This window comes from Megalops cyprinoides, chromosome 23 (genome assembly GCF_013368585.1).
Source record: "Megalops cyprinoides isolate fMegCyp1 chromosome 23, fMegCyp1.pri, whole genome shotgun sequence".
In the NCBI taxonomy this organism is placed as follows: Eukaryota; Metazoa; Chordata; class Actinopteri; order Elopiformes; family Megalopidae; genus Megalops; species Megalops cyprinoides.
Genome location: NC_050605.1, coordinates 8570363 through 8588640, shown reverse-complemented (window position 1 = coordinate 8588640; position 18278 = coordinate 8570363). Strand labels below are relative to the sequence as shown.

At 42.1% G+C, this 18278-nt stretch overlaps 3 protein-coding genes across 3 annotated transcripts; all 3 read left to right on the top strand.

Annotated features, from left to right (window-relative positions):
- The first annotated feature begins 1051 nt into the window (after positions 1-1051).
- Positions 1052-7265, top strand: LOC118770153 (ADP-ribosylation factor 4). Its single transcript, XM_036517636.1, has 6 exons — positions 1052-1261; positions 3177-3257; positions 4490-4599; positions 5297-5368; positions 5629-5754; positions 6197-7265. The coding sequence occupies exons 1-6, from the start codon at positions 1195-1197 to the stop codon at positions 6281-6283; spliced, it is 543 nt and encodes a 180-aa protein (XP_036373529.1). The 5' UTR covers positions 1052-1194; the 3' UTR covers positions 6284-7265.
- Positions 7266-9299: 2034 nt separating this feature from the next.
- LOC118770561 lies at positions 9300-12583 on the top strand. Its single transcript, XM_036518308.1, has 3 exons — positions 9300-9579; positions 10995-11229; positions 11591-12583. Exon 3 carries the CDS (start codon positions 11618-11620, stop codon positions 12554-12556), a length of 939 nt encoding a protein of 312 aa, XP_036374201.1. The 5' UTR covers positions 9300-9579; positions 10995-11229; positions 11591-11617; the 3' UTR covers positions 12557-12583.
- Positions 12584-14867: 2284 nt separating this feature from the next.
- Positions 14868-15995, top strand: LOC118770061. The gene has a single exon (XM_036517462.1). It carries the CDS (start codon positions 14891-14893, stop codon positions 15890-15892), a length of 1002 nt encoding a protein of 333 aa, XP_036373355.1. The 5' UTR covers positions 14868-14890; the 3' UTR covers positions 15893-15995.
- Positions 15996-18278: the final 2283 nt, after the last annotated feature.

Sequence of the window (18278 nt, the reverse complement as noted above, 5' to 3'; positions counted from 1 at the left end):
ACAACAAGTCCAATGTTGGGTAGCAACAACAAACAATTAAGACAGTCTGGAAAGCTGAGAACTCATCCAAACAGACCTTCTTAGACGACGTGGAACGTACAACAGTTATTTCCCAACTTTGTTTTTTGTCTTTTTTTTTTTTTTGCAAGAAACAGATCCGGTGTATTTCCTAGATGTAGATCCTGCGACTGCAGTCACCTCAGAAAGTGTTGCATAGAGGAGAGAGGTGGCATGAACCATTACAACATTCTGAGTAAAAAAAAAAATACGTGAAAACAATGAACACATTTAAACTTATAGAACCAATGATCCAGAAATACCTGTCGTTATCCACATCCCACTGTCCCATACCCCATTACATATAATGCAGAATTATTGTCTTTCAGTGACCTCTACAGGTACAAGGAGGATTTGAAAATTATGGCGAATTAAGTTCTCATTGCACAGTAATGAAAATGCACAGTAATGAAAATGAATATTTTCATTTAACAATGTAAATATACACAGCCAAATCATGCAGGATTAAGTATGTTCATTTCTGCTTCATAGCAGTAAAAGCATCCCCGCAATACCCCAGTTACACCTGTAACTTCATTGCTGACTTCTACCTGTGGAACTTAGATTGTTCACAGTCCAGCTCAGATCCCAAATGTGTAGAATAGATTTTTTTTTTTTTATCCAGGATCATTTGCTAAATACAAACGTTCCTGCAACATGTTTGACCAAAGGCTTTTTGCCCCGAGATTTGGGTTTGAACTTCTCGTGGTGTGGCACGACCACAATAGGACCAAGTATAAGGCATTGGCTGTTATACTGATATCAGTATATGCCCCTAAGTGTGCAGACATTATAGAGGGCAATGCTTAAGTATACCATTTTAGTGTCCCGCTTTAGCTCTTGTTAATCCGGCCCTCTACATACCGTTTTCCTGGCCTTCTCCGACTGTCAAACAAACCCAAGATGCAGCAGTGAATCCACTTCCTTTAGAGTTCTTTTTTGTTAATAAAGTTGTGCGAGAACGATGACGTCATTTCTTCCGCGTTGGCCTAGACGTGTCATCAGTGAAGTAGCAAATATATAGGCGAAAGCTACTCCCAGATCGTGTAGCAACAATACTGTAAAGACAGTTTGGAAACCTGTATTTAATTTTAAATCGTTGTTCAGTACGCGTCCGGGGAGGCACTCTTGCACATCATGGGACTCACTATCTCCTCACTGTTTTCCAAGCTTTTTGGCAAGAAACAGATGAGGATACTTATGGGTGAGTATTAGCTAGCTAGCTAGCTAACGTTAGCCTGCTTGCTAGTCAGCTGCAATGACAGAGACAGGAAGGGAGGTTTTGTCATAGCAAAAGCTAACGTTAGTTAACCATAGGAGAATGGCAGAAAAGATGGACATTTAGTTTACGTTTTGAAAGGAGAAACAAAAGCAATATTTTCACTGTCCTCAGTGTTCAGTTTTCGCTAGCAGACTAATTTTGTTTATTCTGGCTAGTTACCTGGCCAAGTCCTTTTTGAAAAACAGCTGGAACAGTCCGATGTAGCTAACTAGCTCACGGGCTTGTTAGCTTGCTAGCTAACAAGGTATCTCACAAGGTAGCAAGCAGTCAGAACAGTTTGCCGTAATGGTGATGTAGAATGAACGAACTGACTACCTACAAAAGGTCTCTTGGATTCACCCGTCAATAATAGCGGATTTCAGATGGTTGCTTTGAGATTACAGTCCATATAGCAAACTGACAAATATGCCATGTATCCCGGTTGATGTTATGGTTCGAGCTGGCTAGTGAGTTCATAATTTATCAAAATTATCAAACGTTTTTTTAATTAATGACGGTTGTAAAATGTTATTGTTGCTATTTAATTTGCTCCTAGCGAGAAGTTGGATTCTTTCATATCGATCAGCCAGAGAAACACAACTACTCAAACGTAATTGCCTTAACGAAGAGTTACACACAAGCTGAAAACTACGTCCTTCATTAAACAATTTCCTTCTTTCTGTTTTAGGTATCTGTAAATGATCAAGCTGTAGGGGTTTAATGTACCTAAAAGTGTAATGACGTTCCTTGTCTTTGCTGTGAAAAACATGACTGCATTCCGGTTTAACTTAAAATGACCAAACAGAAGTTCTGCCACACATGGCCTTTGAAACACACAAAGCATCAGATGGTTCTGACATTTCCCTTGGGATTGAAAGATATCCTTGCGGAGAAGTTTAGTTTGTGGTACCCACCGAAACGGAGATGGAATTGCCTCTCGACGACGCAAGAGCAATTTGTCGAAATGTGGTGTTTGACTCTTATAATTGCCCGTTAACAATCAAGCCTATTGCGTACCGGTAATAGCACTAAATGTTAGCACTTACGGCATCGGTGGATAAATAAGACCACAGAAAACGTGTTAGGGTAGATAGCAGCTTTACGAAGAAAATTATTTTTTTGACTAAAGCTGAATGTCTAAGATAGAGAAATTGTTTCCCTGTTGGACCTTATTGGCTTGGCCGTGTTTGGTTACTTGTCGAATCAGAATTTTCCTCGGATCTTACAGTGCTGAGGTGTTCATAGGCTTCAGCCGCCTTGCTTGGATAGTTCGTTAGCTGCACTGAGAAAGACTAAACAATTAGCCTAGCCCAACCGTCTTGCCCATTCAGACCAGGGAATGGTATGAATGTAAATCATCGTTTTCATAATGGTGTCATTGCTGCAATGTTGCAAAAACGTTGTGAGAATGCTTTTTACGTTGGTTGTATTTGTCGTTGAGGCTCCAAGACAGTGCTTCAAAGCCAGCGAGGGGACTGGGGGCGCAGCAGTATTCCTCATTTCCCTTGCAAAGTGCATGTTGTATTTGAAGGTTTATGAAGACCGCTGTTTGGCGTCACTAAGTTACACAGCCTCTCTCCCATCATGTGCCAGCCCCTGGTCAGACAGCCATTTTAACAGTTTGACAGCCAGTGTAATCAGGATTAACTGTACAGAGCTGAACCCAAAGGGTTATTTTCTTTAAGCCTTTAGAACTGTAATATAATTGTATGTAGGCTTTAGTAAAGCATATTTAGGCTTTAACAGAGTTAAGTTTGCCAGAGTTTTGAAGTGTAGTAATTTGTCTGAAATATCACTGAACTGAAATTAGTAATATTTTGTTTATATGCACTAACATTGCTCATTCTTTCCCTTGCAGTTGGTTTGGATGCAGCGGGTAAAACCACTATTTTGTACAAACTGAAGCTGGGAGAGATCGTAACCACGATCCCAACAATTGGTAAGACCGACGTGAATTTTTATATCTCAGCAATGGGTGGGAATAGCTGGAGATCTTGATTGGGTGCATGCTGTAATAATGTTTACCACAAATTTTTATGAGAAGTTTGAGCTGAAGCATGTTGAATCATGCCTGCACAGTTATAGTATACAAAGGGTTAGCCAGCTCATTCAAAGAGACAGATCTACAAAAACGCATATTCAAACCACCTGGTGCACCATGCAGTGAGTAGATGTCACCAGACATGTGGAATGACAGACACTCTGGTTTCCAGCAGAACAACTGCTATTTGGTCAGTGAAAATCTATAGCTTTTCTATTTTTTGCATGAAGCTGTATTCCATGCAGTGAATTAGCTGCAGCTACATAAGTCCACACTAATGCCACATTGTGTGCTGTGGGGTTATCATCTGTTAGCTAGTTTTAATTGTACTGTTGGACTTATTTAAACAGGATGTTTGTACATACATAGGTACATATGTAATGCACCATGCTTTGTGTGGTTGGCACGATGGCCTCCCTCTTGGACCTGATGGTGTGAGTCTGGTGATGGGTGTCTATCTTGCATCAAAACGAAGTCCTGCCTTATTGGCATGGCTCACGCCAGCTGTATCAGCATCAGTCAGCTCCTACATTTTACCAGGATACACAAGATCGCTTCTCTTTGTGTCTCTTTCTTCCAGTGACACAGTAGTACTGACAGTGTAGTGGTCAGGGTGCCATTTTAAATCTCACAGCATACAGAAGAATGATCCTCCCCATCATGCATTGTTTGCATTGTGAGAACATACTGAGATATTAAATCCCTGTGTTAGTGCCGACATTTCAGCTGCAGAACATTTCAAAGTAGGTGTTTGCAGTTTATCTGTCTAGACTGAGGGGAGACGTGTTGTAGATGTGTGGCATCATTTTAGAGATGAAGTAGTTTTCTGTCATGCGCAACTCTGCGGTCTGTCTGTCCCACCTGTTGAAATCTACGTTCTCGATCTAAAGCATGCATAGTGCTCTAAAACTTGTGCAGCGTGAATGTGTTCCCATAATGCTTTTATAAAGCTAGATACTTACAGAAAGAAGTTCAGGTAAAGAACCTTGCTTGAGGGCACAACAAAATGGTCCCATCCTGGATGCAAACCCGCCACCGTCTGGTGTCCGGAAGGCCCAGTTCATTTCCCCAGGCTGCTGCTCTTTCGGCCTTCGATATCGGTGTAATGGCTTCTCCTGTGCTGCCGGCAGGTTTTAACGTGGAGACGGTGGAGTACAAGAACATCTGCTTCACCGTGTGGGACGTGGGCGGCCAGGACAAGATCCGGCCCCTGTGGAGGCACTATTTCCAGAACACACAGGTACATGTATAACAGTTAACATCTCCAGGCCCATTGCCCATCTGTCGACACCATTGTAGAAAGATTTCATTTGTTTGTGGACCATTTCCTTTGCCCCTGTAGTAAGTAATCCTTGTCAAATGGAAGACAATTGTTCTGTAGTATCTGCCTTTTGTGTCTGATCAAGTGGTCAGGAAACCCCTCCCACCCACCATGTTCACGGCTAATCAGAAACCTAATGATCCCACCTTGTTAGCATATTCATGAAGAAGAGTGAACATTAGAATATTTATGAGGAGATGGATCAGGTGAATGCACAGTAACAGAACTGTTTTGAATGACCATTGCTTTATCCGTCTGGGTACATCTGTATCCAGCGCCCACTCCCCGTGAAGCCCGAGGCTGTGTTTTAATCCCAGTCTGGAATGTTGTTTTGACCGAGGGAGATTATCTCTTTTTCATTACTGATGGCTATTGTGGGGTTGAAGAGGGAAATTTGTATGCAAATTGGCACATTGGAAAGATATTAGGGCTAACTGATTCTGCCATCAGAAAACTAATGTAAGCCGCCCTGATCCAGGGTGGCCTTTGGGTTTACGTCTCCTGCTGGATAACTTGCTCCATGGGATTTGAACCTGCTGCCATCTGGGTGCAGGACTTTGCCTGAGCACTACGCCTCTTGCCTTCTCTGATGTTCTGCTGTGATCCTGTCCTGTAGGGGCTCATCTTCGTCGTGGACAGCAACGACAGAGAGCGAGTCACAGAATCCGCAGAGGAGCTCTCCAAGATGGTATGTGACAACATGGGGGGCATTTGTTGTCTGTTTACATTTTAAGGCTTGTATATGGCACATACGGAATTATTGCACAGGCTGAACACTGTATACACACACCCAGCCTCTCTCATGCCTTGGGTGATGACATCACTCAGTTCAGCCGCACACAGAGGAGCGTTTGACTTGTCACCGATGGGCACGTGTCCGCAGTGACATGGCAGCAGCCTGACCGCGTCGCGTCCCCTCTGTGCCCCCCCCCCCCCCCCCCCCCCCAGCTGCAGGAGGACGAGCTGCGGGACGCCGTCCTGCTGGTGTTCGCCAACAAGCAGGACCTGCCCAACGCCATGGCCGTGAGCGACCTGACAGACAAGCTGGGCCTGCAGAGCCTACGGAGCAGAACTGTGAGTGCGCAGCCCGTCCGCTTCCCCGCCCCGCTTTAGGATACCATTGCTACCTATAAGCGCACCTGTTCCATCACTGCTGCCATAGCTGACATTAGTGCATCTGGCAGTGCCACACCTTTTCCGAGACCAAATGGCTGAAGAGTAAATTTCTGATTGTGAGAGTAGTTTGCGCTGTGTCGCTGCCTTGCTTAGGAGCCCAGTGGATGGGCACAGCTGAGTGTGCTTGGCTGGCGTGTGCAGCTGCACTGCCTGTGGTCCATCAGTGCAGTGGTTGTGAAGTTGGGACTCCTCTCTTTCTTGCTCTTCCCTCCTTTGTGCTCTCATGCTCTCTCTCTCTTCCACTCTCTCCACCCTCTTTGTCTCTCTTCTCTCTCCCCACTAACGCCTCTTTCCACCCTCTTGATTCACACTCACTCTTGCTCTCTCTCTCTCTCTGCAGTGGCACGTCCAGGCTACCTGTGCCACACAGGGCACTGGCCTGTACGAAGGGCTGGACTGGTTATCCAACGAGCTGTCCAAGCGCTAAGGATGTGACGGAGGGAGCAAGACCAGCGAGAACAAGGGAGTGAGCGTGCTTGAGAGAGAGCGTAGGACGAGAATTTCAACCGGAGAAAACTTCTTCTTGTCTAAATTGTCCGTGTGTCTGTCTGGTAGAACTTGAACTTATGGACTTTGCAATCAGTTCCAGTTGTGAAATCTTCTTTGTTTTTTTTTGTTTTTTTCCTTCCTCTTTTTTTTCCCTTGTTATTCCCACTGATGTCACATAGTCTCTTCTCTTTCGTTTCCCATCCAACTTTTTAAGTTGCATGTTTTTAAATAAAATTTAAAAAAAAAAAAGGAGGGAAGTGATAGTGCTGAGGACGTCATGGCGACAGAGGGTGGAGTGGTGGGAGAGGCAGCGGCGAGGACTTGGAGCGTGGTGTGACTTGGTCGCTGCCAATCCCATGGTGGCTTCTGTCACTGACACTGTCCCTGGACGTCCACTGAACTGAACTTCTGAAGACAAGCAGAACTGGGAGGCCAGTTCAACTCATTAAATCAGACCAGGAGGAGGGTGGGTGCTGAAGATGGATCTGAATTCATTTCCAAGGCCAACATGCCGCAGTAAGACATATTTGCTGTCCGTGGCTCTCATGTGAGCTGCAGGTGGGCGTCAAATGAAAAAAAGGAAACTGGATGGACATTTTTTACTTAGGATCACGTTTGCTTAGGGACTCTTATTTCCACTCTGTATTTTCAATTGTGTTTGGGGAGTTCTGTTAGAGTATACGTTCTTTTGTACAGTGCTTGGATATCTCAGTGATAAAAGAAGCTCTCAAGGTGCAGGTGGAGACGGGGCTCCTTTGCAGGCCAGAGCTAAAGAGTCCTATCATGATTTTCCTGTCCCTCCCCTCCTACTGCGTACAGTACATTCCCACGGCACCCTCTCCAAACCATGCATGGAATTACCACTCCTTTGAAACGGGATGAAGCAATTTGTTGTACAAAACAAGACAATAAAACTCAATCTGGGAAATAAACTGTGTCTGTGTAGGGAAAGAAAAACTTGAAATGCTGGTAACCCTGCAAGAGATGACAGCTGTTTTAAAGCAAAATGCAAATTTCTGAAATGGCTATATACCTAACGCATCATTTCAGCTGTCATCTATTGTTTACCTCAGTTTTCATGTGGTCTTTCCATGGTTATCGTTTTACCAGTCGCCCATCTTGAGAAAGGGGTCGTCTGTTTCTCTTCCGTCTCTTGTGAGAGACATTTGATTATGCTGTGAATCGTAATACTTTGACACACTGAACAAGCTGAGTTACAGCTCTGCTGAAGAATTCTATAAGTGACACGCTGGTTAACCACATCCCTTGCATCACTTCCTTTCAAAATGGGTGAACCACGCAGAAGTCCTGCGTCATAGTTTCCTTTGTTGTTGCAACCCATCTCCTACCATATTGCTGCAAAAAGAGCACAGTGCACGGTTAAGATTCATTTATCAAATCCTGGGGATGAGGGTGCTGACATTATGGGGACACTGGGGGCCTCCTCCACCACAGAACATAGGCTGTTAGACCTCAGTACTGCATTGGCTTCCTCTTCTGTGGAAGATGCTTTTTGATTAATTTCATTGCAGTGTGACAGGGGGCGCTATTCAGTCTCTGAGTATTCAGCCTCGTCTAACAGATGTTTTAATGACCTGATTGTCTGAACAGAGATTCTTCTATCTGGTCTGTCCTTTTTCTTGCAGAATCATCTGCTGATGATGACTATATCTGAAGGCTTGCATTTATTTTCAATTATATCGTAATTCGTACTTGTATAGTTTTATGAATGAAGTCATGCCTTTGCTGTTTAATTAATTATGATGTAAATGTAACTTTTTAAATTCCACTTTGGATAGTGGTATATCTCGACTATTTAAGGTGTAAAAATCACTGTCACTACATAAATATCACCGTATCAATTGTTTTACTTAATACAAAGGCAGTGTATGATAGTGTGTCACAGATTATGTTATAAAAAATGGTGCACAATATAACATGAAATGACTGGATAATGAGGAACTAGATGTTGCTAGGAACCTCACATGTTTTCCCAGTCTTAAATTAAGGCTATCAAAGCATACACTTCCAACCAATATGAGTATGTATATTATTACCATACTTCAAAAATCTGAAGGTCATATGAATGTTGGTATACAATTTCGTATGCACTGGGAAAGGTTCAAGCACTTCAACATATATTCACCGCATGCAGTAAAATATTTTGATTAATAGATTTGAAGCTTATATGAGTGACATACCAAAAGCAATGACTCCCAGGCACATGAACATACAGTATTTTGCCATAGAGCAGCTGTACCTGTAACTATCCTACCTCTTGACTGAAGCTGACTGGGCTTGGTTAGCATTTGAATGGAAGAACTCCAGGGAAAACCATTATTGCTGAGAGTGTCATTGATTGGGCCAATAAGTGGAAGCCTTCTGTCTGGACCAAACATGATTCCAGTGCCTCAATCACCTAAAATTCCCCCCATCTTCCCCAAATAGTTCACTCCAGCTGATCTGTGGTGAGCAGGCTGCCACAATATGGCTTCTGTGGATTTCACAGGTGAGTGCTACATGCTGGTGGTGGCTGTGGGGAGTCACCTGTCCATCACTGTAAAAAGAGTGTTGAGATTCTTGAAAGATGTGGTTTGAAGTTGTTGATCAGGGTGGTGGCTTTCATTCATATTTATGGGTATTTGTCATTTGCAGTATGGCTGTGATGCACTTACAATTCACATGTCAAATGTTGAACCTTTCTGCAATATTTGTAGGTTTGAAAAGAGAAGGAAACTCAATCAGGAAAGTAGACACAGATTGCTCGTGAAGTTATAATTTAATGCCATTTTAATGACATTACTCTCAGCGGAATAGTCAGGACAGCAAGAGGACTCTGTACCTCCACCACAGTGGAAAGCTGTATGAGCAAACAACCAAAGTGCAATAAATAACCTGACATCTGGTTGTGGTTGTAGCCTACTTCCGTGTCCAGAGTAAACGGAACATTCAGCCATATTTTTTTTTACCAATTATTGTAGCTGATCATTTTCTTTCAACAAACAAACAAAATCAACAAATAAATCTGGAATTGAGTACCTAAAGGAAATAAGGTACAAACCTGTAATTCCATCAAACCCTTTGAAACTTGTAAAACCAAACTGTATTTAGACATTCAACAATATCCACAAGAGCTGGTCAGAGATACAAGCTGTGCTGCTGTTTTGAAATAGGCAACAAATAACAACTTCTGCGATCTACACTCGACTGAACGAAACAACACCACAAACTGATGTGAGTAATATATGGTTTTTGCGCATTGGAGAGCTGGGTGCTACACACTGGTGGTGGCTGAGAAAACGGTTCACGCGTTAAACCTTTGTTATGCTAATTAAACAGGCGTCCTCAGCACTTGTAAGTGTATCTACACTGCCTAGGTATTTGCGGCACCAAGACAAGCGATCTGTCATCGGAGTCCGCCGTAGTCGCAAATGCTGTGTGCTGTTTTCAGTGTAGTCAGACTAGTGCAAACTAGGAGTTTGTTATTTTGTTAGTGTGTTACTACTGTGATTTGTAGATCTTTTGCCTGGAACTGCTAGCTTTATTCATCAGTTTATCAGTTTCCTTGCTTAGAATTATTAAAGTGCTACAATTGATAGTGTAAGTGTTACAGTTTTAGCGACGAGAAAGTGATTCACGCGTTTCACCTCTGTTGTGTCAAATCAAATAGGCGTACTCAGCACTTGTAAGAGTTTGCGACACCAGGACAAGCGATCTGTCACCGGGAGTCTGCAGCAGTCGCAAGTGCTGTGTACTGTTTTCAGCGTAGTCGGACTAGTGCTGTTGCTAGCTAGGAGTTTGCGTTACCACTGTGTTTTGTTGTTGATCTTTTGCCAGGAATTGCTATTTTTGTTTATCTGTTTATCAGTTAAACAAGGATGCTTAGAATTGTTAAAGTGCTACAATTGCTAGCTTAAGTGTTAATTTCAGCGACGAGAAAGCGCTAATTAAAAATAGGCGTCCTCAACTGTGAATACTTGCGTAGTGTAATTTCCGTATCCATTTAAAGAGTTCCGCGTTAGCGGAAGCGTCAGCCCTTGTATGAAGCCGTCCTTGTGTGAAGACCGATCCGCGTAAAGACCTGCGAGTCTACCTGCGCCAGACCACTGGGCCAGGGCAACCAGAAGGCTCTTTATAAATGGCTAAGTTCACTTTCTCTTTTCTTTTTCCTTACTTCTGCTTTACAATCAACTAGCATCATGTGCGCTCAGTACATCCCCGTTGCTCACCACAGGTGCAGCCGGGTTTCATCCATAGGAGGAAACGCAATCTGCTTCCTCAGACACACCCCTCTGCTTCTCTGTTGAGTTTTGGACCTGCCAGTCCGCTGTCAACATTCTCCCCTATCTCTGAGGCTGATATCTCCAAGCTTCTCTTCTCCAACCGACCCACCACCTGGCCCTTGGACCCCACGCTCCCATCTCCTACAGGCCATCTCTCCTACACTCTTACCTGCAGTCACGCACATCATCAACACATCACTTAAAACTGGTACTTTCCCAACTGCATTAAGGAATAACCCACTGCTCAAAAAGTCTACACTCAGCCCTACACTAGTAGATAACTACAGACTGGTCTCTCCACTCCCTTTCCTATTCAAAACTCTTTAACGAGTTGTTCTTACCCAGGTTTCTGCTTTTCGCACCCAGAACGACCTCTTGGATGCCGACCAATCTGGCTTCAAAACTAACCACTCCACTGAGACGGTCCTCCTGTCTGTTGTCGACACCCTGCGGTTGGCAAGAGCTGCCTCCAGATCATCGGCCCTCATTCTACTACACCTGTCTGCTGCCTTCGACACGGTGAATCAGATTCTTCTGTCTTCTCTCGCTGATCTGGGCATCACCAGCACCGCACTCCACTGGTTTGAGTCTGACCTCACAGGTATATCCTTCAAGGTGTCGTGGATGGGTGGGGTATCTAAGTGACATCAGCTAATCACTGGGGTACCTTGGAGGTTAGTGCTTGGCCCCCTCCTCTTATCCTTGTACACAACCTCACTGGGCCCAATCCTTCAGGCGCATTTCATATTTCGTATTTCATATTATTTTACATATTTGTATTATTTGTAATAAATAAGCAATTCATACAAATGAAGAATCACTAAAACACCTCCCAAATCATATGAGTCTGAGTGATGACCTGCATTCAGGGTGTAGTGGAACTCATTTCAAACTCACTGTAGTATAAAGTATGGATCTGGCCCTTAATGACTAACATGGTAGTTTTGATTGTTCTATTTCAGGAGAGAACTTAATACAAGTTCAGCTAAATGGAAAAAGCAGGCCAACGCTTCAACAGAAGAGAACGTGAAGAAAGATATATTAAGAATGAACATGCAACAATACAGAGGATAATTGATGAATTTGGTTTTAATCAATACCTTGACAAATTTGGCTCCATCCCTCCATACCCACAGCCTGTGGAGTTCCATGTAACTAGAGTGAGCCACGTCACTGATCAGACAGGGCTGGAAGGAATCATGAATGCTGGAGGATTTATTTCGGCGTCAGACAGTGACATCGTGTGGTGGGGCCTTGAAGTGGAAGATGATGACATCACGGCTGCTGAAGAGCGCTTCCTTCAGTCACTCTTCCCTAACAGAACAGAAGCCCAGGCTGAGAAGCAGAAGCCGTTCCTGAAAGAGTTCACCACCTCTCCCGCCTTCCTGAAGTCATCCCGCTACGGAAACTTCAAGTTCACCTTCGGCTTGAAGGAACTCCTGCATGAGTACAGCAGACAGATGTGTAAAGGGGAGAAGCCCATTCTCAGGGTGTATGAAACAGTGCTTTACAAGCAGGAGATCATGCACTCCGTTGTTGTACACAGTCCTGACACCCATGAATTTGATCAGTTCAAAATTTTCCAAGATGGTGGAAGGGCTTTTGAGGATGGGACTATAGTCTGGCACCCAGAGGCAATGAGTGAGACCCACCGCTGTAAGCTGATTACAAAAAAGGAAGAAAATACAGTTGAGGCCATGAATGTTTGGCATCAACAGTTTTATGTGTGGGACCATTTGAGCCTGGCATTTCACTGTAATCCAAGGAGACTACTGCATTTTGGAGAAGAAAAGCTGGCTGATAGCCTTAGTGCTTGTGAAATAGGAAAACCTGCATTGGCTGCAATATGTTCACAAGCTGATCAAAAAGTAGCTCAAATCAAGGGAAAGTACAAAGCATATGAAAACATGTCAGCTGTAAACAACTGAAGGAAACAACAAATTACAACTCTCCCAGGAAAGACATACAAGTGCAATAATAATAACGATAATAATAACGATAATAATAATAATAATAATTAATAATAATAATAATCATCATCATCATTATCATTATGGGTATTCTTGGTGTTTTATGTGTTGCTCGTTTATTCTTTTCACTTAGCATGCTATCTTGCTGGTTCTTGTGTTAGATCTTTAGCAGTCAGTTAGTATGTCTTAACAATATGGTCATATATTATGAGCTAATACATTGCTTATGATTGTTGGTGCAAGACATAGAGGAACACTAAGGTAAAACTTTCACCAAGTGCCCATCCTGTTTATGCTGCTGAAATTGATCGTAAACCCCTTCTATGAGAACACTGTCACAGGGTCTGTATGGTCCTCAGACAATACTACATGAGAAACCCAGTCAAACCACATTAATTGGAGTTGTTATATAACCTGTTGTGCCACCTCTCATGCCAAATGACGTGCCATAGCAGTTTTTTTGAGGAAGTACCTACCCTCCGTTCGGAGGGTGGTTTCATCTTGAGGTTGAGTTGGAATTTGGAGGCAGTGTGTTCAATCGACTTCTGTGAACCAAATACATTCTGCAGATCATGATATGATGGAGGTGTGTGTGGGCGTGGGTGGGTGTGGGAAGTCCTACGAACAGATATGCACCAATCAAACTTTGATACTGTGCAAGGAAAAGTATATAATTTGAATTTATTTCAGGCTGCAGCTATAGTTCTGCACCTGTTGTGAACACAACACGGGAGTATTGTTTAATCTATTTTGCCATAATTCTACCTGCTCCGATTTACTTTTAAATCAAGAAATTAATTGAGAACCTAAAAGAAATGACCTTAAGCGTTTAAGGTTTTTAATCTTGAAGCCAAACTGTTTTTAGACTTTTAAAAATATTCTCAAGAGGTGAAATTTAGTATATGATGCAATTAGAAATAAGATAAAGAAAACTTTGCCGAGGACGTGAGTAAATTGAGTATTAAGGGACTATTTGCAAATTGGGAATACATTCTTTATTAAGCGCAGGGCTGTATTGTGACACTCCTTTCCAGTTATAAGGTAAGTGTCCAGTTTTTATTTGCTTAATGTGTATACGCTGTATACACACACACACATGCACACACACACAAAGGGCACACAAAATAATGGAATAATGGAAACATGAATGTATATGAATGTTTAGTAACTATTAAAGAGTTATTTGCCCATTGCCTTCAGAACAGCTTCTATCCCTTTTGGAATGCTGCTATACAAGTTTTGAGCTGTTGCTAGTTTCCTGTTATTTAAGATATGAAGAGCATGGAAATCTACTCTACATTTTTCCCATGAAGGTTAAGTGATGTTTAGTTCTGGTGCCTGGGGAGACTGTGGAAGGTGTCCTGGGGTGCTGGAAACGGCTTGTGGAAACAATGAATTGCAAGGGATGGCTGCCCATACCGTAACAGATCTACCACCCTGTCTACCAGTTGTGTGAATAGGCAATGTGGGTCGAAGGCTTCCTTTGGCCTTCTCAAACGTAAACCTATACATATGTCAGAAAAAAGAGTAAAAGATGGCTCATCAGTTTTGTGCTCATTACACGAGGTTATGTGTTATTGCACATTGGCCTTGGTTACAAGCAGTGGTTACAAGCAATGGCAGCCCTACCATAAACACAACGTACTTACAAGTCTTACTGAGACCTGGTCGCAAATGTGCATAATCAGTTCTGTGGTAATTTTTGAGGCTACTGTTTTGTGGATTTTAGAAACTATCCTGTTAGGTATCCATCTATCCCTGTTAATGAATTTTGAATCTTTCATAATGCAGTTTTTCTTTTTTTGGTGTATGCCATCATGCTTTTCGACACCATTCCCCTTAACAAATTAAATAATTTTGATGTTTCTGTGATTAACCCACCTGACCCCTTTGAAATCTTTTGAAATCTGTTAGAGGTCTCATGTTGCTATAGAAACATGCACATTAAAATATTGATTTTAAAAGGTCTTTCACAACAGAAACATGTTGGTAATCAGTATTGACATTAATATGAAAAATATGTGTACACTTATTTTAAATTGCAATTTTGTCACTTTACAATATCCTTTTTCTTTTGGTGTTTCCATTATCTTGTCTACACCCATTATATATTTGTAATATATATTTATGATAAAGGACCAATTCAGGAATGAAAAAAATCTTATTCCCCAGTTCATATGAGAGGTGTTTGAATGGTCTGAGTGATGACCCACATTAGGCTGTAAATAGTTGTGAAACTAGTTTCAAAACCACTGAAGCAGCTGCAGTATTTAAGTGTGAATCGGGACCTCAATGACTTACAAAGTGGTTTTGGTTGTACTTTACAGGAAAAAAAAAACGTCAAGCACTACGATTGTCAAATACAAGTTGGACCAAATGGCAACAAAAGGTACACGCAAAAATTACAGAGGACATGAAGAACAATTTATCAAGAAGGAGCATGCAATAATACAAAGAATAAAAACCATGCTTCGTTTGAATAAAGATCTTGACAATCTTGGCCCCATCCCTCCATACCCGCAGCCTGTGGAGTTCCATGTAACGAGAGCGAGCCACTTCACTTATCAGACAGGAATGGAAGGAATTGTGAATTCTGGAGGATTTCTCCCAGGCCGGGACAAGCTCTTGTGGTGGAGCATTGAAGTGGATGATGATGACATCACGGCTGCTGAGAAGCGATTCCTTCAGTCACTCTTCCCTAACAGAACAGAAGCCCAGGCTGAGAAGCAGAAGCCGTTCCTGCAACAGTTCACCACGTCTCCCGCCTTCCTGAAGTCATCCCGCTACGGAAACTTCAAGTTCACCTTCGACCTGAAGGAACTCCTGCATGAGTATAGAAAACAGATGTGTAATGGGGAGAAGCCCATTCTCAGGGTGTATGAAACAATGCTTTACAAGCAGGAGATCATACACTCTGTCATTATACACAGTCCTGACACCCATGAATTTGATGAGTACCCAATTTTCCCAACAGGTTTGCATGATTTCTTAGATGGGACTATTGTCTGGTGCCCAGAGGCAATGAGTGGTACCCACCGCTATGAGCTGATTACAGACGTGGAAGAAAATACAGTCCATGCAAGGGATGTTGGGTGTAATCCAACACAATATGTGTGGAACAATTTGACCCTGGCATTCCACATTAAATCACTGAAATTTGATAAAGCCACGCTGGTTAGTAAACTTAGTGCTTGCAAAATAAAAGACCCTGAATTAGCTGAAATAGCTACACAAAAAGTTGCTCAATTCAAGGAGAGATACGGAGCACAGGATAACATACCAGTTGTAAACTAAAAGTCAAACCACAGTGGAGCAACATCATAACTGGAGAGGATCAAACAGATTATCATTTCCTCAAAGAACAAAGAAAGCAAAATTTCAGTAAGATCCAACAATAACCAGGCAACTAGTAAATGAAAAGTAATATTATTAAATATTCTAAGTGTCTAAATATTGGAAACAACGATGTAAGATAAGAATATTTTATGGAGGAACAATTAGTGAGCAAAATATAAAGAGACTGAGATATTGTAGATTCAATTGACAGGGACAAATGGCTAATAGGGTGCTCAGCTATACTGCAAAATGTGAAAGGTACAGGCGGTTGTGACCACTGCATGAAGCAGTCATGTAGCAGCTCCTCTTCAGTCTCAAAAAATAAACTGTTTAAACACTTCTCACATGGCACTGAAGATAGATCACCACAACCTGAAAATCCATCCGCTGAACACATCTCCCATACCATAATTACTAGAATCCACCACTAACCACTAAAAGATGACCGTCATGTCAGTAATATCCTTAAAACTACAACGGACAGTGGAGCTACATTAACTGACTAAACCGTGGAGGTACAGAAGCAATGCCAGGCCTTTAATGCTGCAAAGAAGAGGCTCAGGGACATTGGACAAAGTAAATATGTCCAAAGAATCCTTTGGGACATCACATCTCCCTAAAACCTTGAAAGAAGCCTTAATTTCACAATAAACAGCCCTGTTGAATGTAGCTCTTTTCATCCTATTTTGCTGAAAATGATCTGTCCCTCCCTCCCATCCTCTGTATTTTAATGGTGTATTACACTGCAATAATGACATTTACCACATTTTATTATTATTTTTTTTTTATTTGAGATGTACCTGCTTACTAATGTGCTAATCTTCTGTTATGTATGAATATACAAATGTATGTCTACTCTGCTTTGCTAGCTTGAAAAAAATGATGCGTTTTTTCATCTTTTTTTTCTATTTACTATCTCTATTCAAAAAATGTTAATTCACAAATCATCTGCAATTAAATTTTAATCATAAAACCAAAAAGTAGAAAATTAAAGGAAAAAGGTGCACTATCCTTTCCTTACTTTGATATTGATAAGATGAGTATTACACAATTCTCTCAAATCAGCTTAACAGTAGACTTTTGAAAATAAAAACAAAAGCGCTTGATAATGGGAGACAGACCTGACCTGCCAGGTCGGTTAAGGAGTGTATAGGTGCATAGAACAATTGATAAAGTAAGTTCAGAGCTGGACCCTTGCAAATCCCCCAAAAAATTTATGAATGTTTTAAGGAATTGTTCAGGAAATTTGACCTCCTCCATAGCTGTAACAGCTATAAGCTGAAATTCATTGGTGATTTTCTTACAGACCTTATGCCTCCAAAGTTAGGTGAAGCAGCACAGGAATCCTTAAATGTGTACATAACAATGTAAGAAAAAGTTAGTTACGTTAGGTCCTTTCCCAATGACAAAGTACAAAGCCCTGATGGCTTGTGTGTAGAATTCTTTGTAATGGCAATTGTAGACACTTCTACAGATTGTGTCCCTGCGACAAACTCTGCACTTACACAGGAGTGTTGCAGGAGTGCTGAAGCAAGATGAACATAATCCTCTGACATATTAACATGCAGCCGATGGCTACATTTCACACTGTTTGTCAGACAGTACACCACACTGACGTGGGCACTCACTGGAGGCACTATTTCACTGACATCACCTGAGCAAGTCACAGGTACCTGATCAATCAGAGGGCGCGAGATACACAAACCCTGCCTGACTCATCCGTCTCTTTCCCCACTGGAATGAAGCAGATTCTCCCCACTGCTGTGGGCTCCCAGTCATCGTTGGTCAATGATATAGCTGTCAAAGGCTGTCAAAAGTGCCACACTGCTTGTGACACCAGACATTGAATGAGAATCGGCAAATAATCAAAGACTACTTGCCGTCCACTCAGATTGGACAGCATTTGCAAGAGCAAATTTTGTCAGTTGCAGGACCCGGCATATTACACAATCTAAAGTGGGTGGTTACAAGAAGAATTTCTGCACTAAAATTATAATGTAAGTACCATGCACAAATGGCAAGACACAGCAAGGGATAAAAACCTCAGTAGTTTCCTCCCATTTTTCTCTAAATTTGGACTGCCTAATTATACCACCCCTATTGCTACAGCCTCCGCTGTCAATGTGAAAGTGCATAGACAACCACATGCTCTTCTCTGATACATATGATGCCAAGCGTTGCTTCTTTTACACACTGCGGTGCCCATCCTCAGCTTGCTCATATTTGAGTCGGAGATGGACATGTCACGCGTGGTTACCAGGAAATCAGCAAAAATCAACTTGAATGCACATTCACACCCATAACTATCATTCAAACACTCAGCGTACATACATCTAAATACTGA